The sequence below is a fragment of the Pteropus alecto genome, unplaced genomic scaffold, assembly GCF_000325575.1.
Source record: "Pteropus alecto unplaced genomic scaffold, ASM32557v1 scaffold25, whole genome shotgun sequence".
NCBI classification, from domain to species: Eukaryota; Metazoa; Chordata; class Mammalia; order Chiroptera; family Pteropodidae; genus Pteropus; species Pteropus alecto.
The window spans coordinates 17,205,878-17,229,466 of NW_006441955.1; the positions used below are offsets into that span (position 1 = coordinate 17,205,878).

The window sequence follows — 23,589 nt, forward strand, 5'->3', positions numbered from 1 at the left end:
CCTATCCTCCCCACTTACATGGAGAGGCTGCTGAAAGCCAGGGACTGCCTCAGTCTTGTTTACAGCTATGTCACCCATGTCTTTATTAAATAGGTATTTGTTAAATATTTGCCAAATTAACAAATATCCTTCTTTCTCTAGCTACTCCTATGACCCAAAATATCCTCTGTTGCTCCATCACCTCTACTCCACACATATGTGGTCTGTGGTTTGCTCTATTTCAGTGGCATTCACTTTCTTGCCCTACTACCTGCTACCCCCACACCACACACACTTACACACACTCTCCCCTTAAAAAAAAAACAAAAAAACCCAATATTCCTCAAATTTGGCCCAATAGTCCCATCAAGAAACAATGTACCGTTTTCCAAGACTGGGTGTGAGGGGAGCTTTTCAGGGAATCTGAGGGAGACACTGTTTCTTTCTCTCTGAATTATATTATGGGGTTACACCAGTGTTCTGCTTGAGAAGACCGCAACGAAGGAGACAAGACATACTGCAAGGGCTAGAAACTAGAGTTCTCTGACCCGGTCTAGAGTCTAAGAGTTAAGCAAAGCAATAAAAGGGTGGGCCTCTGAGGTCTGTATCACACCTGTCTAAGTCTATAAGGATAAGAGACTAGATGGAACAACTGACAAATGCCAGAGAAGAAAAACTGTGCTGCGCTCATTTGGGTATAACATGTCAACGTCCATGGTAATCTAGTCGAGCCTACTTTTCCAGGATTGGAAAAGAAGCCCATCAGGAACTGAGAAGCCATAATAGCTGGCTCTGGTGCCAAGATGGAATCAATATACCTTGAAAAAACCTAATAGTAGATGGATCATCCAATCCAGTTCATTTTTACCTCCATCAAATATTTTTATCTACCTACTAGTTTCTATGCACAATAGTGGAGAATAAAGAGACAAACAAGGCAAAGTCATTGCCTTCAACTGTTCACAGTGAAGTAGAGAGGCAGTCATAAAGAAGTATAATCTCATGTGAGTAGTACTACACATGGGATCATCAGCACAAAGATGCTAAGAGTACTAGGTAGGGGGACAAAAAATGTAGCACAGAATACATGATCTTCTGAATCACTCCATCCAGAAGAGATGATGTTTAACTGTGGATCACAGGATGAGTAAGAGTTGACTAGGAGATGAAGTAGAACAAGGAATTACAGGCAAAGGATGCCACATGTATAAAAAGACATAGAAGCACAAAATAGCATAGTGTAGTTAGAGACAAGTGGAAAGAATAGGCAAGGCTGGAGAACAAGAAGGGTCTGATGACAAAGGGAAGAAGTTTGTTCTGAAGGTTGCAGCATTTTATTTAGAAGGATGTTTAAGCAAGGAAATCTGAGAGCTGTGTGAAAGGCAGACTGGGGTTTGGGGTGAGATAGATGTGGAAGAAAGTGAGCCCACTGGACTTACAAAGTTTTCCAAATGTTTAAGATTATTTAATCTCATAGAAAAAAATCACCAGAAGGACCTTCCTTGCCTGTTTTCCAAGGAATCGGAATTCAACAATGAACCAATCTTTTCCTACCAGAGCTAGAGAAATCAGAACCATTTAAGCTGGCAAGTGTTAAAACACTGGGAAACAAATGTGGCAACAGCTCTTTCCTATTTGACCACAATCAACATAAATGTGGAGGGAAAACAGACTTGACAGCCAAGGGAAAAAAATACTCAGTGGCTCTTCTTTACTTTCTCCCCAGGACACCAGTGCACAGAGATCTTAGAATAGGTAATTTGATAGTTACAAAAATCTACCTGCCTCTCTCTCTGAATGCAATTAGAGAAGAGAGCTTCATTCACACTGAATCTAAAAATAGACGATGGCAGAGTTCACAGATTGACAGCTGCAATCTCATGCAATAACCAGGAAAAGAAAGGGATGGCTAATTTAACTTAACACCTTCCAAAACAAACAGTGCAGAAGAAGTCCAGGATAAAGAGAAAACACAAAAGTCACTTCTTCAAACCACTGGAAGAGGAATGGGGTCCCTCTGTGGCAGTTTATTTCTCCTCCCCAAATCCTGATGAAACAGGGTAAGTATTTTGCCCAGATCTGCCCAGAGTCCTTCAGACAAGAGTTCTAGTAAAAGAAGCTGCTAGAGAATCCAAGCAAGGTCAGACAGATGGGACAGGACTTGCCTTTGTAACTACTCCATATATCACCTGGATACCCCCAAGCTAAGAAAGTCACTACATTTTCCAGATAAGATAAATGAGTGCTTCCCCCGCCCCACCCCCTTCACCACATCCAAATTACATTCTGCCTAGCCTGGGGCAGGAAAAAAAAAGTTATTCAGAAAATAAACATGGATCATTAAGGAAGAGAGAGAAATCAGGTGTCTAAAAGGACTGAACCATTTCTTTTCCTCCCCTCAGTCTGCCCTGCCCAGGGAGGGGATTATGGTTGGGCTTCAAAAGAAACAAGGGAATGCTTGTGGACAGGAAGCAGATCCTCTCGGCAGCTCTCCCACAGATCTGTGTAGACTCTCAGGGCTGCTGCCAGCCAGCTAAATGTCAGATCACTGCAGCCCAGCATTCCCGCGCTACACTACCTCCATTGCCCTGGTGACTAAGCTGTTTCAACAGCTGTGTTATTGCTGGAGTCAAGCCAGTGTTACTCACACAGAGTATTTGTTTCATAGGGCTTATGTGGGGAATTATTGCACTCGGGATTTGGGGTTCTATTTGCAGATCAGGTCCTCCCCTTGATCAATCAGCCAGGGCATTCCCCGAACCCAAGCTCTGGGCAGCAATGGGGATGATATTGGGCTCCCTCCCAGGTTTCTAAAAGATGGACATATTCATAATATCACAAAGAGGGCGGAGAAGGATGTGTGAAATCGAGAAGGAAGCATAATTGAAAACCACAACCCTCCGCTGAACCCCTGGAAGCCCTCCACTGCCCCTCCCCCAATACAAGCCACCCACACTAAGAGGAGTGTTAAGCTGGTCCCCTTTTCTATTCTTTCTCTCCAGCCATCTCCCTCAGTCATTCCTTGAAATAATTTATCTTTCTTTGCAGGTAATATTGGCACCCCCTTTGCCTCTGTTGGTCTCTCTATGCATTTCTCCACAAATTTGCCCCTGAACACAAAGTCTGGGCAGCTTCTTCCTGTTTGTTTCTCTCTCAGCCCCTGGCCTTCCCCTCTGCCATCATATCACTTGTGATCATATATCTTCTGAAGCAAGATGGGCCTCTTAGGTTGTTCTTCTCTTCCCCACCACCCCATATCCCCACATCTCTAATCTCTTGCTCAGCATGGTAGATACTCCATTACTAACTGCTGAACAAACCAGCCAACTTCCTTACGGGAGAAAGAAAAGGCATTGCACCTGTGATCATCATTTCCTGTGAGTGGGACCAGTTTCTACTTCTAGTCCATTCTAGGCTGCATCCACCTAAGAGCCCTAAGAGCCTGCTCTCCCTCCCAAATTCTCACCGAAAGCAATTGAATCATATGTTCTGATATTGAAGAGAACGCAGAAATGTGAGCTTTATGTGTGTGTGTGTGTGTGTGTATGTGTGTGTGTGTGTGTGTGTGTAGTCCTGTATTTTAAAAAGAAATAAAACAATGATTTTTAAAAGCTCACATTTTTGAGTGCCTACTATGTGCAGATATTTTTACCCAAACATAGATGCCAGCCAGATATCAACATATCAACGATCATCTACAATCTCAAAATGAGGAAACTGAGGCCCAGTTCATATTTTGCCTCTCTCCCATACTAGTGGTATAACCATTACCACTAGTATGGGAGAGAGGCAAAATATGAACTCGGGTTTGCCTAATTCCACAGCTCAAGTTTTTTCCCTCATGCCAAAAGTAAAGAGAGTGAAGAGACCTTTTTCTTGCTCTAGGAAAACTACTAATTAGCTGTACAATTTGAGTTAGTCACTTTACATATTATATTCTTTCTTTAAATACTGAGGTTGAATCAGATGATGACTAAGGTCCTTCTAGTTCTAACATTTCATGAATGTAGAAATCTAAAACACCACCAGCTGCTTATTAACTGCCTTCTACATTTGAGACATTATGGCAAAAACAAAGAACAATAAAACAATTCCTGCCCTCAGGGCACTTATAATAGTGTTGGAGTGACAAAGGATAAAAACTTGAGTTTGACTAATGTAAGAGTTAAACAGTAACAAATACAAAAATACCAGAATACTTGGCAGTACATGAGAAAAAATCGTCATAATTATAAAAGGACAATAGTGCATTGCAACAATAGTTTTCTCCCCCTTCCCCGCAAAATAGCTTTGTGCTGCCACAGGAAAAGCCAGCTACCAGAAGGGATCACATCTGTTTCACAGGAAAGCTTTGTTTCTGACAAGTTTCGTAAAGGAAAAAGTAGGCTAGAACAAGCTTTTTATTTCCATCCCACCTTTTCTTCGTTCCCATGAATGAGGAGGGGATACAAATGAGAGAAGGCAGCCAGGGAGAAAAATAATATGGCTGGTGGTTCCTGACCTCCTGGATTCCTGCCGTCAGAGAAGCCCGAGAGGCAACATTTAATTGTGGAAAAACCAGCCTTGCTAGCCTCTTATCTTTTTCCTCTGTGACTTAAACCCACAATTACTGGCAACCCCTAGATTTCGAGTCACTCAGCTGGTGGCGGCAGCGATGGCTGTGTCTGTAGCTGAAAAGCAAAAGGGGAGTCAGATTTTACCTGCCTCCGAAGCCAGCCTTGTGCGAACACAGCCCTAACCCAGCTTTACGACTTCTCCCATTAAAAAGTTCACAGATGCCCTCCCGTCGGGAATACCACCATGCGAGAAGTCCAGATGGAAATAAAGAGAGAGAAATGTGATTTCCAGCTGCTGTATAATTCAAAGGACAAGCTGAGTCTCAAATCCTGAATTCCACATTTCATTTCAGCACTAGATATGTGATTTTCAATTCTTTTTCTTAAGGATCAAACTCCATATTTCTTTGCCTGGTCATCAAGGCAACTCACCAACTGGCCCATCTGTCTTTCAACAGCTTATCTTTTCTCTCTACTGTGGAATTCTTCTACAGCCTAACAAATGGGCTTACAGGGCTTTGCATACAACATGTTACTTCATAGCTTTTCATGGTAGAAAAATACGGGTGTTAGTCCTGACTTTCTCACCTGCAAACCAGGTGACTTTGGAGAAGTCACTTAACTTCTATAATTTCAGTTTCGGAGCTTCAAGAGGTATATCCTCTGCTCGCATCCTGAATTATTATTCTAGTCCTAAACACCTTAATTTATACATTAATATGTTTATAGTCAAATATAACTTAATCATGCCTTGTGAGCATATTCTCCTAAGGATGCTGAAAATTTCCCACACCTTCTATTTTAAAAGGGTTTTCTTCACCCATTTCAAGTGTTGATCAGCATATCTGGCACTCATGCGGTCTACCTATACCGTGAAGTTGGAGCTCTTGCCTTGAGGTTTCACAAACCTCTCAATTCCATGGATGACGTTCAGGGTTTCAGAAGAAATATGAAGACAATATGTGTGAATGGGGCCTATGCACATTTTTCTCCCAAGGTTAAGGTCCTTGGTCCAAGGTTAACAACCACTGTCCTGAAGTAATGAAAGGCCTGCGGCTAGCATCCACCTGGTACCTTGTTTTGAACACTCAGCCCTGCTGCCTCCCTTTCTGGGCTTCTACATTCTCTCTAGAACTTAACATTCCTCCTCTCCGGTCAAGTCTAAGAATAATAAATAACTCATCTTTATTGATCATTTACTATGTAAAAGCCTCATATGTATTTTTCTAGTTTAATCCTTAAAACAATCCTATAAGGGTGGCACTATTATTATCTTTATTTTAGAGATAAAAAAATGAAGTATAAGAAGTTCAGAAACTTACCAAAACTCACATAATTTTTAAGTGGCAGGTCGAGAATTCAGCCCAAACACTCTGGCTTCCCATAACAAAATAAGGCTGCCCTTGAACTGTTTCTTTGCCATTAGATAGTAGATAGTCATAAATTCCACCATCTCCTTTAAGAGTCCACCCTTAAAGACTGTATTAACCAATTACTACCTTCTTGGTGAGTTAACCATTTCCCTGTCTGTGTTTATGGAATACTTTGAGTACTTAGCACTGAACACATTGGTGTCATTTTTGTTTCTTTCTCTTTGAACTAGATTGTGAGCTCTCAACTGATTATTTTGAGTACAACTCGAGTATTCACTATGCCCAGGGCTCTGCTAAGTATGGGGATGCAAAGATGAACAAGATACAGTCCTCAAAATTTAGTCTTGCAGGATAGAGAGAAGTAAACATTGAAGGGCCGTGAGGTTTTTTGAAACCGTATCATGAAGGACTTATCTCTCTGTATCTGAAATCCTAAGTAAAAAAACGCCAACACACAGTAGAAACCCTATAATGACTACTGAATGAATGAAGGAAGTTGGGAAGGAGGGCTCAGAAGCTAGACTGTTAAATTAAAAGATCTGCTATCCCTTTATGAAAACTCTTTGGTTATTTATACACTGACTCACCTAAAAACTGCTTCCTGTGTTGGTGTCTATGATACATTTTTTAATGTCAGACTAAAAATACATTTCCAGTACACCAACCCTGTCTGCCTACCCGAGGACTAGAAATGAACACACGGTAACAAGTAACAAAATTAAATACAAGAAAACGCACTCATTTCAACACTAAGCTCACCCACTAACAAAGAGGCATCTGTACTAAGAGGTGTCTTCTAAAATGGTTCACACGTGAGGGTCTCTGAAGTCACCTATTTAAGAAGTTGAAGGGTTACTCATAAGATTTTTACAAAGAATCTTAAGTGAATCATAAACTTTCGGCAAAAGAGTTAGAGTAGATGGACCCTCAGGAGTCATCTAGTATAATTTCCACTCAGAACAGGGAGCCATTCCACAGCACTATCCATAGACTCACGGTGGGATCCAGGCACTGGAGCCACAAGATCACTTTCAATTACAACCCCTCTATTTCCCAGCCGGGAGACTTTAAATCATTTAATCTCTATCCTGCTCAGTTTCCTCATTCTGCCAGGGAGAATTATTGAGATGATCAGATGAAATAAAGAAAAAGTTGTCTTAATCAGAGATGATTTGGTTGCAAGTAACAGGATTTCACCAACACTGGCTTAAATAGAAATCAGCTGGAAGGATACAAGAGTATCTCAAGGAATTCAAGGACAGAAAGTGCTGACAAGTTTGAAGGACTGGAACCAGGAAGAGAAAGCTGTCAGGGAGAAAGTCATCACTTATAGCTGATCATAATTACACCCCACAGTCCTTCATCTCCACTTTCTCTTTGCGTCCGGTTTTCCCACTTGGCCAATCATCTTTTTCTGCTTCTCCATGCATGTGGTGAATGATGGCTCCCCAGATAGTCCTCAAGACTTTTCAGTTTAAGTGCCAGTGAAGATGAGCCTAGAAATATTGAATCTCAATTTTTGAAAAAAGAGAATCTGATTTCCCGCCTTGGGTCAAGGGCCCATTCTAACCCAATTATCTGTGGCTAGGGGATTGATTGTGTGGCCAGCTGCCCATTCATTGAGCATGGTAGAAGCCCACTCTGAGAGAGAAGAGATAGGCAAATTCAACAAGGAAATGGTATGAGGCCAAAGCAAATGGTTGGCAACAGAGACAACGGCCAGCATCTCTGATACAAAAAGACTCAATGCAAGCTATCACTGTGGTCATCATCATTATAATCTGCACCCCTGCCAAACAGCTTCTGCTTGATTACTACCAGTGAATAGGCTGCTCACTACTTGAAGATACAGCCTTTTCATTACTAAATGACTTTGATTATTAGAACTCTTTTCTATGTGACAGCAACTTTTTTTTAAGATAGTAAATTTAAATATTTTCAATCTTCTCCAAACTTTACCTTTAAAGAAGGCATAATTTTGCTTGTTAGGTCAGGCTTGGGCTTTCCTTTGTGGTCATAATATAAAGAACTGGTAAGGCAGGAAAGATATGATTTATTGGACAATTATTTTAGGAAACGACCTAGATCAGAACAATTAAAAAACCAGAACCTCTTCTTCCCTTGAAGAATTACTACTTCCTCTCCTGATAACACCATTAACACTAACTTACTAAAGCCAAAGAGGAACTGGAGCCATTTCTAGAAGGTAGATGTTCAGAGAAATGTTTTTTTCCAGTGGAGTCCCTGGCACATTTGAAAGTAGAATTCTGCCTTGCTTAACAAAAGATTTTCTTTCTCCCATCTTTCTTTTGCTTTGGAAAGCATAAACCAGAAAATAATTTTACTTGATATTTTCTTAGGTTGCCCAAAATAAAGGTATAATTCCCCATAAAAATAACCTCACATTAGCTATGTGATGACTGACTGGCATTTAAATAGTGACGAACAAATCCAAAGTTAGAAAAGGTAAAAACACTAAAACACCTTATATATATTGGGAGTACCATCTAGGAATCTGCTGCTGCTGGCTGCTTTGTAGTTCATATTTTTCATTGACGTCACCAGCTTTTTATTTTAGTAACCAGGATATACTTGTTATGGATGCAAAGAAAATCTCCTCATTTATATTCTAAACTCAGAGCAGGAAATGAGACACGTGGGTGATCTGCAGCTGTGGCACTATAAACAGGACCTGCCTACCTCCTAGTCTAGATTCAAGACTATACTACTTACCTTGAACTACAGATTGGGAGATTTAAAAACAAACAAACAAACAAACAAATGACAGAAAGAAAAATACAGCATTTTAGAAAGATCAGTGTAACTTTTGTCCAAGAATATTAGAGGCTACTGTTTAGTAGAAGGCTTACTAACCTGTATAGGGTAGTGTACTTGTTGCCATGTACCATCCACCTACCTACATGGTTGATATACGACAATGAGATCCTGCTCTGTCTCCAGCTAGCTGTGCTACAGAGGGCAAGTATCCCTTATTGTAAGGTTTCTTCATCTCATAAATTAAAAAACCAGACTCCAACATTTTGAGGTCAAGCCCCTATGTAAAAACCTGACAGAAGCTACAAACCCTCTTAAGCTAAAAATTCATATAAGTAAATATGGCTAGAATTTACTAGGGGGCTCACTTGGTCCTTGAACTCTACCCATAAACTGTTGGTTGAAGATTATAAGACCATCATTTCTCTAACATTCCAGTGTTCAAAATCTGTAATTACATAACTGATATTTAGTAATTACTGTAAATTGTTCAGCACCATAGATGAGTGTTTTGTTAAGAATAGGGACCAAGACCCTATGATATACTTTCAATGCTAAATTGACCAATAAGCCAATGGACAACAGAAGGAAGTGGGAGGAAATGGACATAGTAAACTATAACATTCATTTTAAAATCTTGGGAAGGTTTTAGAGGAGCCCAACTCTGTTTCTTGGTTGGATTGTTTTTTCATTTGGAAATACATAACACAAAACCATTGAGCCAGATAGATCCAGACAGATTCATAGTGATGCTGTCCAAGTATAGGATACCAATCATCACATCCAAATAAAACAAAGCCAAAGGTTCCCACACTTCTGCCAATGTCAACATGCTCTCAATGGGTAATTCCGAAGTTGTGCCTGAAGATTCCCTCAAAGGGAAAGACAATCCATGAATGAGAGGAAACAAACATGATGTCCCTAATCTTCACTGCCGTGGGTTAATCATCAAAATACAGTTTTCTCCCATGACTTTAGTTTCTTTCTATTTCAAGTCAGTAGGTAAGACTGATTCATACTAGTAAATTCCAGTTTCTAGACTTGGTTTGAAGCGGGGGATGCATGACTCCTTAAGAAAGAGGACTGGCCATGTAAACTCATCTTAAATACTGACAACTTCCCTATCTTTACCCACCACAACAAACTCCTCTCCATTTAAGTCTCCCGGATTTTTCTGGTATATTTTGAACTTTTTCAGCTTTTTCGTTTGTTTGTTTGTTTGTTTAAGGGGGAGAAGCAAGAGGATAGAGAGAAATTCTGAAGTTTCTATTTCTGCTTACATTGGCTCTGATTAAGGTAGGTAAAGAAATTTAAGAGGTAACTGAAAATCTTGGTGACTCTAGCCTGCAATTAAAAAAATAACTAATCAGAAATGTTTTTCTTATAAACACAGACTATAATATAGTCATGAATCAAAGACGGTCTCTTTTTGTGGGGAATGGAAGGGTAGAATTCACTTTGTCAGTAGTTGCTTCAACATATTTTGTTAAAGAGGATTATCTGATGAAACCTGAAATTCCAGTTGTGTGAATACCATATTACCAATGTTCTGTTCCATCACAGCCGTTGTAGTTTTATGGTATATGGAATCCTCTGCCCCATTCAACTCTCTTTCTGGACCCCTTCCCAAGAGGTATCTAAAAACGTTATTAAGAACCACAACTCCTGCTGATGGCCAACAATAAGTTCACAGAAGGACTCCCTGAATTTCTGCCTTCTATAAATTCACCCCTAATCATTGTGGCTAATCTGACAGTTTATTTTTTACAGTTAACAGATTGTTCCTCTATTCTAATTGTTTTCATATAGTGTCTACCTAACACTCCATAATAGATGCACAAATAAAAGAACACGATCACTTCATAAAAAGGCAATCTTTTCCCAGGACACTCGGTGATCTAACCTGAAAACCGAGTGGGTAATACTATCATTCTGATTTGTTTTCCCTTAACTAGAAATATGTTCTCCAGAAATGTTTTCAGTTTGGGAAAAGAAAAATCACTTGTCAGTCATAGAAATAGATAATTCCATCATTTCATGTAGTCATTTGCTATACTGAAACAAGCAAGTAAGACTTAAAACTCGCCTACGGAATACAGCATAGGATTCAAGGCAAAACAGAACAACTTCATTACCTAAAAATAAAAAAGACACCCTGGCTTTCCCCAGCATGTACCACTTACCAGTATTTCTTCAGCCTAACGAATTTTTAGACCCCTGAAAATCCCCGATTTACTACTCAAGACAGAACAATCCATCTTGAGGCTTTCTGCCAATGACTGTTGGTGCTTCTATTTCAGCAGCCTATAGATTTGAAAGCTGGGTAGAGACATGTCAAAAATAAAACTTTCCTTCTTTGATCTCTGCACCCAAGTTCCTCAAAAGAAGCCCCATGAAGAGTCAGAGTTTACGCTAAGGATGTGACTTGCAGGTATAATCAGTAAAGTGATATTACATTACAAATGGGCACTATGTTAGCCAACTCAAGCCTACATTTCACAAAGATATACATAAATTGAGTGACTGACAATACACTTTAAAAAGAATAAGATACACACACGCTAGAGGATATTATCAAATAACAGAATTTGGTGTTGCAGAAAAATCTAAGCCCATCACATAAGTAAGCACTCATTTTTTCCAATGATTAAACATGCATCCAGATGCCAAATATTTAGGCTGACATTGTGTAACTGTACACAGACTTCATTTCTTTAAGATAGCTTTTTCTCTGCTTCAAGCAGGCTTTGCCTAGTATAATGGCATTTGCCTAGTATAATGACTCACTTGTTTTTTCCACCCTTAACCTTCCACTTTTGTATGACTTACCCCCTTAATCATTAAGCCTTAGGACATAAGGTTCCAGCTAGTGTCAAATCTTTTAAGAATAAAGCCTCGGGTCTATCGATCATGAAGAGAATAAGTCATGAAGAGAATAAGTTTCGGTTAAACCAAGGATAACATCTTGGCTTGAGGTGTGTTTCATTCCCAGACCCATGAAAGTGCAACAGCCCCACAGACCACAGGACCAAACAGGATTAGGCGGTGGCTGATTCCAGAACCTGACACAATGATCAATTACCCCAGCCCTATTCAATCAGTACCACCCATGACCCCAACTCCCTTAGCTTCCATGGCTAATGATTTTTCCCTATATAATCTATCCCCTCAAGACACTTAGGGGGCCAGGTCTTTGAGCAGTGGCTCACCTGTATCTCCAGGACTTGAATTCTCTAAAATAAACCTTTACTTTCTTTGCTGCAAAACCTGTACATATCTCATTGGACTTAGACCGTGCAGGCAGACAGAACTTTTTGCTCCAGTGACAATTTTTCTGACACCATTTTCAGTCTAATCACACTCCCTTCATTTCCTAACTCTTCGGAGTAAAAACAAGTCTTGTATCCCTTACAATTCTACAGAAATACCCCATCTGTGCCTCGACAAACAGGTTAATTCCATGCCTCTGAAATGTTCAGGAAAAAGTCAGCACTGACCCAATTGTGGATTTCCAGATAGATCTGCTCAGAATTTGTAATTGATATTCACTGAAAGGTCAGTTACTTCTATTTCCAAGTATCTCTCAGTCTCTGGATTCTCTTCAGTTGGCCTCTGTTCCCCAGATCTTGTAGACTATTATTTTATTAAAACTATCGCCATTTAAAAGTTGAAGTGGCTACTACTTTTTATGCTTATCACCAAATGACAATTGTGTTTAAAATGTTTATCTTTAAAAGATTTTCTGTTTAAAATTATTTTTCAAATGTAAGTTACTTTTTTTCATAATATGAATGGAATATCGTCTTTCTTGATAATCAAATATACACAGTCTCTAACCACTTTCATTACTATAAATTACCCTAATATCTATCATTATGCCCTCCTCCCCCTTAAGGATCAGCCTGATTAAATCTTGGAATTGATGAAACAATGACAAGCTTTTAAAGTGTTAAGTCAATGCTTTTCCAGTTTCTAAGGTTTTGACAAGATTTCAAATCTTGCCTAAAACCTGTATTACCTTAAAAAGCTTAAAAGGAATAAACATTTAACTTCAAATGATTTAAAGTCATTTAAAATATATAGTCCTTAGATTATTTTATCTGCTTAAAGACTCTTCAAAGATAGTTGAGAACTCTGACCATTTATATATATTAGAAACCCCAACTTTAATTTCATAGTACAAATGTGAAATCTCTTTCCATTATTTGGAATCTGAAACTCATTTCATAGACTGTCTAGGAAAGCTTAAAGAAAAAATAAGATTGGTCCTGACTTTTCCTTACATTCGAGGCAATATTGTTACAGCTCAATCTTTGATAAACAGGAAGTCATCCACATATAATAGGGTCTTGTTTATCACACTCCATCTCTTTTCTCCTGTCCCATTTATTGCTGCCAGAAAGGCATCCTAACAATGATAAAATGTAAACACTGGACAGGCAGTCTCATGCATCCTTAATATAAGGATCACAGAAAAGTCTAATGTGTCTTATAAATATTATTGTAATTAAAATACTATATGTATATATCTGTATCAATGAGCACAGACATACTACCACTTTTTAATTGGTGCTTTCTTCCTTGTCCATAAACAAAGGTATAGAGAATAAATTGAAGGAAAAAAAATCCCCACTTTCTCTTACTAAAGTCAACAGCCCCCAACCAGTGCTACTGCTCAAAAAAAAGTATTTTTTGATTTGGTTTTCTTGATGGCTCTATGGTTTCAGCTATTTTATACATTTATTGAAGGAACTGTTAGTTATCTATCTTGTTAAAGTTTTTGTGTGCCCTTAGTAATTGCAGGCCCTCATGTTACAAGAAATTTAAGGATTTTTTAAAAGATAAGAATCTTCAGTACAGTCTTTTTCTAAATAAAGATAAAATATATTTTGGAGCCTGAATATATAGTCACACTTCATTTACATACAGAAATGTTTTAGCTAAAGCCTCACCAACATAAGCATTTTTGATGTTTAGATTAACATTTGCTGGGAAGTAATTCATCTGTAAGTTATTAAGATATATAAGTAATATGTTCTCACCACCAATTAGGATGTGTGTGTGGTGGGGGGTTTCCCACGCATCCAACAATTCTCGGACACCATCAGGGTGTCCTAACATTCTACTCAATTCTGACACTATCTACCTGGAGATAGCATCAGATTTCAGATTAAGAAATCAGTCCTACAAGACCTGCCCCTACTTCAGATGGCAATGATGAGCCCAGGTTGTCACCTGTGCTTCTGACTGGCTATAAATCAGAAGTTCCCACAACCCGCTTGCTGGGTTCAACTCATTAGCTAGAGCAGCTCACAGTACTCAGAAAAACCATCTACTCACTAGATTGCCAATTTATTACAAACGATATGAATCAAAAGCTAGATGAAGAGAATATAGGGCAAGGTCCCTAACAAAGGAGTCTCTGTCTTCATGGAGTTGAGGCCCGGCACATGGAAGTGTTCTGGTTCCCCAACCTAAAAGCTCTCCAAACCCTTTCCTTTGAGGTTTTTATTGAGGTTCCATTACATAGGCATGACTGATTAAAGCATTGGCCATTGGTGGCTGATTCAACCTCCAGCCCTTCTCTCCTCCCCGGAAATCAGTGTGGGGACTTACAGTTTCCTTGGAAATCTGCCCCTATCCTTAGGTACTTTCCAAAAGTTACCCACTAACATAAGCCCAGTTGTGGTGGAAAGGGGCTTTTTATGAAAACAAAACACCCACTTCGTCTTTATGGCTCTGAAGCATTTTCAGGAACTGAAGACAAGAGACCAAATATAACAAAAGATGCTCCCAGTACTTTCATAGCTCAGGAAACTGCAAGGGTTTTGGGAGCTGTGAGCCAGGAACTGTGGATGAAGACCAAATATCTATTTCTTATAAATCACAATATCACAGCATTGCATATTCCTCTCATTATAGCACATGTCTTTCTTTTTGGTAGGGTTCAAGTATCTGTTTTCCAACCCCCATCTTCCCTAATCCCTTACAAGAACATTTTTTGTTCAGTCTTGTATCCTCAGTACCTGGGGCTTTACACACAGTAAGGACTTAATAAAGCTTGAATGAATGAATGAATAAATAATGTGTTACACAGCCAAAGAATAAGTCAATAGGCAAAAGAATGGGACATGGGAACTACCCCTTGAACGCATCAGGCTGTTGTGCAAATACAGATCTTCATATCAGCCGTTCCCTGTTTCCTCTATATAGAGCTCTTCTATTTCCCCACCCTCACCACCAAATCCCTGTCAGAGTTTTCACTCTTTAACACTCACCTCAAATATCTGTTTGCTCACTTCTACACTGCACTACACTACATTACACTACATTACACAACACACACATACACCAAGGTAGCCTTTTCCTGCTCTAATGCCTGTTCTTTATGCTCCCACAGCCTGCCGGTCATACCTTGGCTGCAGCACCTAGCACACCATACTGAAATGAATGGTTATTTCCCATTCATTTCCACTTGACTATAAGCCCCTTGAAGGGCAGAGTCTTCATCTGTATCCCCACGTCCAGCTATTAGTACACTGCATGGCATGGGCACTCAAAAACATTTTGAAGTAAAGGGTAAAAGATTAAATAAATGGTGGGGGTCTGCATTCTGGAAAATCATCTCAGCATAATCTGTTTGATAAGATGTCAGTTAGGTACATATACTGCTATAACTCCCAAACAGAGTAAAATTAATGTAATTGTATATCAAGATTACTGCTGATACAGAAAAATTGCAATTAGAAAAAGTACTTTGATCCATGGACAAGCCCCAGGCAGAGCTGTCTTCAACATACTTTTTTCTCTTTCTCTCTCACCCCGATCCCGCTTTAACAAAAAACAATTTTTTCTTCTTCAACCTAGGATTCCCTATACTATCCCCAGATGCCACATGTAGATGTCTCCCAGAAGTCATTCAATAGTCTCTTCCTGACAAAATGCTTATACGCCCGTGCCCACAGAGTCTTGAATCATAACTAGCAGGTTAAAAAAATAACCGGTTTTGTGGAAAAGGCGGGGCTCATGGGTTCACATTCTCATTTTGACAGGGATCTTCTTCTAAGATGATGGATTTACTCAAAGTCCAGTGGTAAAAGACATTTTGAAACATAGGACCTTCCAGAAATCCTTAAATCACTCCACCAGAGTAAGCTCCTTCACAGCACTGGAGAGGTAAAGGGAAGTAGAATAGGCTATCTCAAAATGTGTCCCTTTGGCATACGGATTATTTTGAGCTGAAGGCAATCAAGACCCAGCAGACTCAAGAAAAACTTAACCTCTCCCTTAACTGCCTAAAAGAATTTGGATAGGGGTCCTGGCACAGAAAGAGAGCTCTTACCAGAGATAACTTTTTATCTGCAAGACTTACCTGCATGACAGGGCAAACTTCTAATTACCAAACATCTGCTATCTTATCATCCTGTGAACTACCCTCCTCCCCTTTGAAGCCCTAGGCCTCTATCCCATTCTTTAGCTCAGGATGACATATAAGAGTCAATTACCCAATTGGCCCTCGAGTCTCATATCTCTGGGGTTCCAGGAGGTACAAAAAAAATTTTTTTTCTCTTGTTAATCTGTCTTATGTCAATTTAATCCTTAAACCAGCCAAGGAAAGAAAGGAACATTTTTCATCCCTACAGAGGTGAGAAAGCTTGGTGGTTAGGGCAGAGTTCTGAAGCCAGGCTACCTGGATTTGAATCCACTCTCTGACCACAGGCAACCTCACCAATGAAAGAGAAGACCTAGCTCAAGAAATTGGTGGGAAAATGAAATGGGTTAATATAGGTAGAGTACTCAGAAAAGTACCTAGTAAATGATAAGTTGTCAATAATTACCTACTATTAATATTATCATTTTACTGTTATTAAAACCGCTCTGACAGAACTTGAAGAGAGAAATTCCCCAAGGTAGGAGAGGAAAAAGAGGAGAATGCACTTACTGATTTGGTTGTTCAGCTTGAATGCAATGTCCAGCTGCAGAATAAACAGCATGAATTGGAACCAAGGACTCATCTCCATGTTGGGGAGAGGAATGTGGACAGAAAACACAATGTCATTGGCTTCTATTTCCCTCGGAATTGCTTCCTCGATGTCCCGGATCTTGTCACACTGGTTAGCTCCCCAAGGCATTAACCATTTTGTTTTGTGATGGTTTTTACGGATATCCACGCATTTCACTGACAGGTAGGACACTGCCGCCGTGGGCCCTGGAGCTGAAAAGAGAATGTTTTTCTGTTTTAGAAAAATCATCCACTGAGGTGCTCGTATCTGGCTAACATTCTTTTTACTATTGTCTTCTCTCCACCTTTTTTTTTTTAATATACATTCTGTAATTTGGGACCAGTAATACCTGGGTATCTCCCAACTCTGGGTGAGAATCCTTCAGTGACCTCCAGAAGTGTCAAAAAGTAAACCCAAGAGTCTTCCCATTGTGCTTTTAATCAGTGTTATTGGAAGGCTATATTTGTAACCTGTTGGGTTCAGTTACCTCCTCACACCAAACCGCTGTCACAAAAATGCACAGTGCTCCAGTTCCCACCTGAAGACTTGCAGGGCTCTCCTGCTCCACAGAGCACAGTGTTTGAAGTCAGAAAACCTGGGTCTGAAGCCTGGTTGAACAACTGACTCCCAGTTAATCCTGGGCAAGTCAGTTAAATCTATAGGAGCTTCGGGACCCTCATGTGATAAACAAAATGGTTGGTTTCTAAGATTCAACCAAGATAGCTGGTTTCTAAGATTCTTCTTAACTCTAAAATTTTACAACACTGTTTTTGATTGAGAGAAAGAACTTTGTTAATCTCCGACCGCTACTTAGAGTGTACCTATCAGAGGGTGGAAACTCAAACATTGACTGATCCTTCGAAGGTGTACTAAAATATAATACATGCATGTCAAGAAAGAACATCACATTTGAACTATGTAACATTTAAAAAGCACTATTTTGTGATTGTAAAATGGTTATATGGTTATAACAGAAAATCTGCAAAATACAGAAATTTTAAAGTTCAAAAACAACATTTACCCAGAATCCCACTAGAGGGAAGTAACAACCGTTGGAAAAATATCAAAGTATTGTATCTTTTCTGTGAATGTATAATTAGAAAAAAATTTATAAATGAATTAAATTGTGTGACTTTAAAATATATGCTAATATTAACACACAATTCTACAAAATAGGATCATACTAGATATAGGTTTGTAGCTTTTTCTTTTTATTCACTTAGAGAAGCAGAGTAGTACAGTAGTAAATAACTCCACCACTGGAGCCAACTTGCCTGATGTCAAATCTTGGCTCTCTCATTTCTAGTTGTGTCATCACTATTCCATGGTAGGAAAGTTTTGGGTGAATCACTAAATCTGTCTGTATATTAGTTTTATCATCTTTTAAATGGCAATAATAATAGAACCTACCTCTCTGAATCATTGTATACATTAAACAAGTTAACATATGAAAAGCATTCAGAATAGTGCTTGAGCACATAAAAAGTATAAAATTAATATTAGCTATTATAAATATTTTCTACATAATTAAAAATTTTCAACTAGTGTTTGCAAAATAATCAATCACATGATATACTAAATTTAATTTACCTACACAACCCTTAATTTATAAAAGTTGTCTACAAATAAGAAATATTCTTTGCTTAATATTTTTTGTTAGTGATTTATCTTAATTTTTCCATCTGCTATCTAAACTTGTTTACAGCATATTTTAATCAGAGAAGTTCCAGGTTTCATAGAATCTGTCTTTTCCTTTGATTTTTTTTCCATGCTTTATTCTTAGAGAGACCTTATTTATCTTCAAATTCAATAAACAGACATCTTTATTAACTTCCAGTTAGTTTTAACAATTTCATTTAAAAAAATATTTAAATAGCTAATCCATCTGCTATTTGTTTTGCTATAAGAGATGAATTAAGGTTCTAGCTTTTTATTTTTTCTAAATATGTATATTATCCTTTACTGAAGAGACTCTCCTTTCTTATTGACTTATACTATCACCTTTACCTTATGTGTAACAATAAGTGTTTCTGGACAATCTGTTCTATTTCATGTATTGGACAGTTAACTCACAGCCCAATACAATATTGTTTTGAATCCTATAAATTCATGGTTTGTATCACTATCTGACACTCCCTCCAATCCATTTCAAATTTACATTGAATTGCTTGGATTTTCACTGAAATTCCGTACATTTAATTCTGTGCATATGATATTTGCATACTGTGCTTTAAGACCTTTTATGAGCAGAAATCATCTCATTTAGTAGAGATCAGTTAGCAACTAGAGAAATATGTAAAGTAAAGGAAAGTCACATAGGAAGCAAAAGTGTGTATTATTGATATTTTGCCCTACTTCTAATGCTCAGAAACACGGTTCTTTTTCTATCCCTAAGTATCTATCCTGATCGTAAATTTTGAGTAGTAAGATGTTATGTTTGCAGAAGGCTAGTACACAATGCCTACTAAAACGTATCCAAAAACAGAGAACTACTAAACTCTAGCTGAAAGTCTTTCAGGTGCATAGTCCTGCGTACTGCAACATAGAGGCTCCACTTATCCATGCCAGGGAAGTTTTTCTTTAAAACTCAAAACTGTATCACAGACACTTTACACCTAATCCATCTATAATCAGACATCTAGCTTATTATTATTATATGAATCAATCAAATGTTGGTTATCCTGACTCAGCTAAATAGCCTACTGACATTAAAAAGACCAAATGGCACATTTCACTGAATCCTTTTTAATGTGGTTGGAGAAATAAACAGGGAGACAAAAGTCATGAATTCTATTTTTGGCTAACATGCTCAAACTGACTATTTGCGGCAGAAAATAGTTACTACATTCTAAAACTTCTATTCTTCCAAAATGAACCTAACCTTTCTTCATTTCTTTTTTTTTTTTTCCTTTTGAAAAACAAGTCTCTCCCTCTTTAGACCAAAATGAAAAATAACTAGCTGAGTTTTTCAGCTCAGTTCCAAAACCACATTCCAAACTTAATAACAGAGAAGCTGAACACTTTACGGGCACAAAGGCTGCATTTTTAATGGACACAGTGAACGCCTGCCTTTGTAGCGGCCTGAATTATTTTCATTCTTTCATTAGTCCAGTGTTTCTTGCATAAAGAAAAAAAATCCCAGGAACACTAATATTTTCAGAAAGATCATGGCAATGAACTTGGAGAACCCTTAAATGTATCTCAAACTATACTTTGAAAAACACAAATATTTTTCTTCATTTGAATTAGTCCTCTAATCTCGAAACCTTTGCATAACTTAAAAACCTGAAGATAATTCAATATTTTAAATTTTTCTAGTAGTGCTCAGAAGGTAAAATAGTTGTATTATTTGAGAAAGTAAATAGATATTCTGCTATTCAAAAACAGACAGTAAATGTTTCTCCAATAATGTATTTACAGCTCAAGACAACTTCCTACTCCAGTTAAGTGATTTTCCAGGTGTTTCTTTAGGTAAAATGCCTAACAAAGTAAACTAAAAATAAAGCTTATAGCTAATAGCTGGTTAGAAGGTGTTTTTATTATTAAGTTGTAGCCAAAATTGTGACTACATGTGTCACAAAACAGTGTCTAAAATCAAAGGAAGTTCGATTTCTATTATTAAATTTTTAAAAAGTGTGAGGGATTTTATTGTAAGAGAAAAGAGTGAAATGGAAGAAGCTGAAATTATCTGCAACCTCTGAAGAAGCCATAGTCAACTAACAGGTATATGAAATGAAGGCCTTACTTAGAAACCAGTGTGGTTCTAAGGATTAATAGAGTTTGTGTATTTAAGAAGGGGCTGGATGGATTCAGGTCAACAAACTGAGTCATGTTTGCTCAGGTGAAAGCTAAAAATAAGCACTCTCAGTATTTCTAGGATAGCAATGCAATATCACCCAGCTGCTTCAGCATACTTCATAAATGTCCCCTCTACCCATTCATAGCATTTAGTTGAAAAAAAGTAGGCCAAAAGCTACTTCTACATGAGTACAATTTATTAGACAGAGCAAGCTAGCCCAAAATGAATATTTCCAGGCACTGTGGACTAGTTAACTTATGGTTGGTTAAGACAGTGTTTAGAGTATGCACAGAAGTCATAAAATCACAAGCTACTCATTGAAAACTCTGGCCCATTTTGAGTTCAGTTCTTTTTACTATGTCAAACATACGCTATTTTTTCTTATCTGTATTTCAACATTAGTCCTCTGTCTACCCCTCCACTACAGTACAAGAATTGTGAAATGTGATACTACACAACATTTAATTTAGAAGTGCTATGAAATCAAAAAGACTTATAATTCAAGGTTGTGAAAAACAGCACAAACACAACTTGAAGCCTCTTTGAAAATTCAGTGGCCCCTCAATGACATGCATTATTAAGGCTCATACTACATTTACAAAGTGTGTCTTGAGTACCTACTATGTGCTAGGTACTGTGGAATGTACAAATAATAAGGAAAACAGACAAAAAACGATTATAGGAAAAAGTAATTATAATTGTGGTGAATGCTACATTTATCCTGACATTACCTGAGAAAGGGCAACAGTCAGATATTTGTGAAGTAGAATTCGCTAGAATGAGGCAAAAATTCCAGTCATCATTATAATGTAACCTTTAATAAAAATGTAAGTGAACAATGACTAAACCTGTACTTCTTTTGGAAGAATATTCATTGACTCCAGTCAGCTTCCTGTTATGGCATCTCAAATGGCTGTCCAGTTTACAAATTACTATCTAGCCAACCACTACCGCTATCATGCTCAAAGGTGAGTCAACATCAAATCATTAGCCCCTACTCCCTCCAGAACCTGTAATTAAAGAGTTGGACAGAGATGCAAGACTTGGTTGCCTCCTAGAAAAGTTAAAATTAAAACAACATGCTGGCATGACACATGGTTCTCTATTTAGGCTAACAGAGACTATTTATTTCTTTGCTTTATTCAAGTAAAAACAATTCCTTTAGCAATTATCTAGGAGTATTACTATTATGCGAGCACTGTACTAACTTAAGATAGAGACAATGACAGTCCCAGACCCTGAGTTGCTCATGGTCTGGTGTGGGAGGCTGAGAAGTTGGCAGAGAAGTACATCCTAATTGAAACTTGTTCTGACAGAAGTTTGCTCAGGATGCATTAGTTGAAAAGAAGGCTGTGGGTTGGGGGCTGCTTGCAGAAGGCCTGGACTTAGCCTTGAAAGAGCAGGTGTTTGCTAGTCAAGGAAGAAAAGGGGGACAGCCAAGTGGGAAAGGCACTGAAGAAGAACATGTGCTGGGTCATAGGATACCTCGAAAATCACAGTATGTTCTACAGATGTCTGTGTTTGAGTATTAATATTTCTAAAAAGATCATTTAACAGGTGAAAGTGCAGCATCACCCCTATTTCAGCCCTTTGCTTTTTCTAGCCACTGGCACCGTTCTACTGGGTGGTCTTGGCTTCTGCTCCTAATAGTCTTGCTTCCACTCTATAGAGCAACGTAAAGAAGTAATAATAAAGAGACCTACAAATAACAAAGAACTTTTATTTGGAAGATCTTTTCATCTAAGACACCTATCTCTGTCCTGTAGGTTTCCACAAGGCTAGACATGAGCTGTCCTGGAAGATGAAAAAGCAAGATAGTGGTGGGGAGGGAATGGAGAAGCCCCACCTCCTATTCTGGCAACTGGGCCTCAGAAAAGCCTTTGAAGTCTAGATCATCAGGTAATAAGCTTCACCTAAATATGAAGAAGAATGTCTGCCTTGCAACAAAGATGATATTTAAAGATTAATCTGCTTTGGGCTACAAGGAGAAGGAATGTGGAGAACAGATCAGTTAAAAGGGTAATTCATGTTTATAAGCATTAATAATCATCCTAACAATTGCTAGCAGATACTTTTTTTCTACTGACTCAAGAGAGAAGTTGATCTAATTCTTAAAACCTAGTTTCAGTTAAAAAGCTGCTGTCATGATCTCTGGACATGAATGCTTGATTTATTAGTCAATTTTTTAATAACGTCATTTAGTTATTCTCTACTTTATTCCCTAAAAAAATTTTGGGTTACTAGAAAGTAAATGCTAAACTTTATTTTTTTTAATTGAGGTAAATGTTAAATTTTATTTTTTTTAATTGAGGCTGATTTCAAAAGATAGAATTAATGTTTGAGAGCTAAGAATTACTTGGCTTATGTGTATATCTACAAAAGTAGAGAACAAAAGCAATAGCTGGATAATGTAAGCCCCCACAACTTTCACCCGAATTATAAAGCTAAGTGACTCAATGTCCATTTCACTTCGTAATGTATGGAAAACTTCCATTACCTGGCTATGAATGGTGTTTGAGATTACATACAATAATTCCCTCTCATCCACAGGGGATATAGTCCAAGACCCCCAGCGGATGCCCGAAACTGCAGATAGTACCAAATCCTACATATACTATGTTTCTTTCCAATACAGACATACCTTTTCACCTAAAGAAAGCATTTTATGGCTTCTCTTTGGAATATGCCAATTGCCACCATTACTACTCTTGTACTTTGGGGCCATTATTAAGTAAAATAAGGGTTATTTGAACACAGGTTCAAGTTACTTGAACACTGTTATACTGAGATGGTCCATCTGATCACTGAGACAGCCACTAAGTGACTAATGGAGCGTATACAGCATGGACGCCCTGGACAAAGGGATGATTCGGGTCCTAGGCAGGATGGAGCAGGACCATGTGAGATTTTATAACACTACTCAGAATGGCACACAATTTAAAACTTATGAATTGTTTATTTCTGGAATTTTCCAGGTAATATTTTCAGACCATGGCTGGCTGCAGGTAACTGATACCATGGATAAGGGGGGATTACTATACTCAGCTTGGTTCGAAACTTTGCCTAAACGAGAATGTATATGAAATGTATTGAGCATTTAGGCC

The 23,589-nt window shown here is 38.3% G+C and overlaps 1 protein-coding gene across 2 annotated transcripts in view; it reads right to left on the minus strand.

The window, feature by feature from the left end:
* Positions 1 to 23,589, minus strand: part of WLS (wntless Wnt ligand secretion mediator) — a 93,313-nt gene that overhangs the window by 40,280 nt on the left and 29,444 nt on the right. For both annotated transcript variants that reach the window (XM_006919308.3, XM_006919309.3), the window contains exon 2: positions 16,626 to 16,898. In XM_006919308.3, coding sequence (XP_006919370.1) covers positions 16,626 to 16,898 — 273 coding nt within the window. The remainder of the gene's footprint in view (positions 1 to 16,625; positions 16,899 to 23,589) is intronic.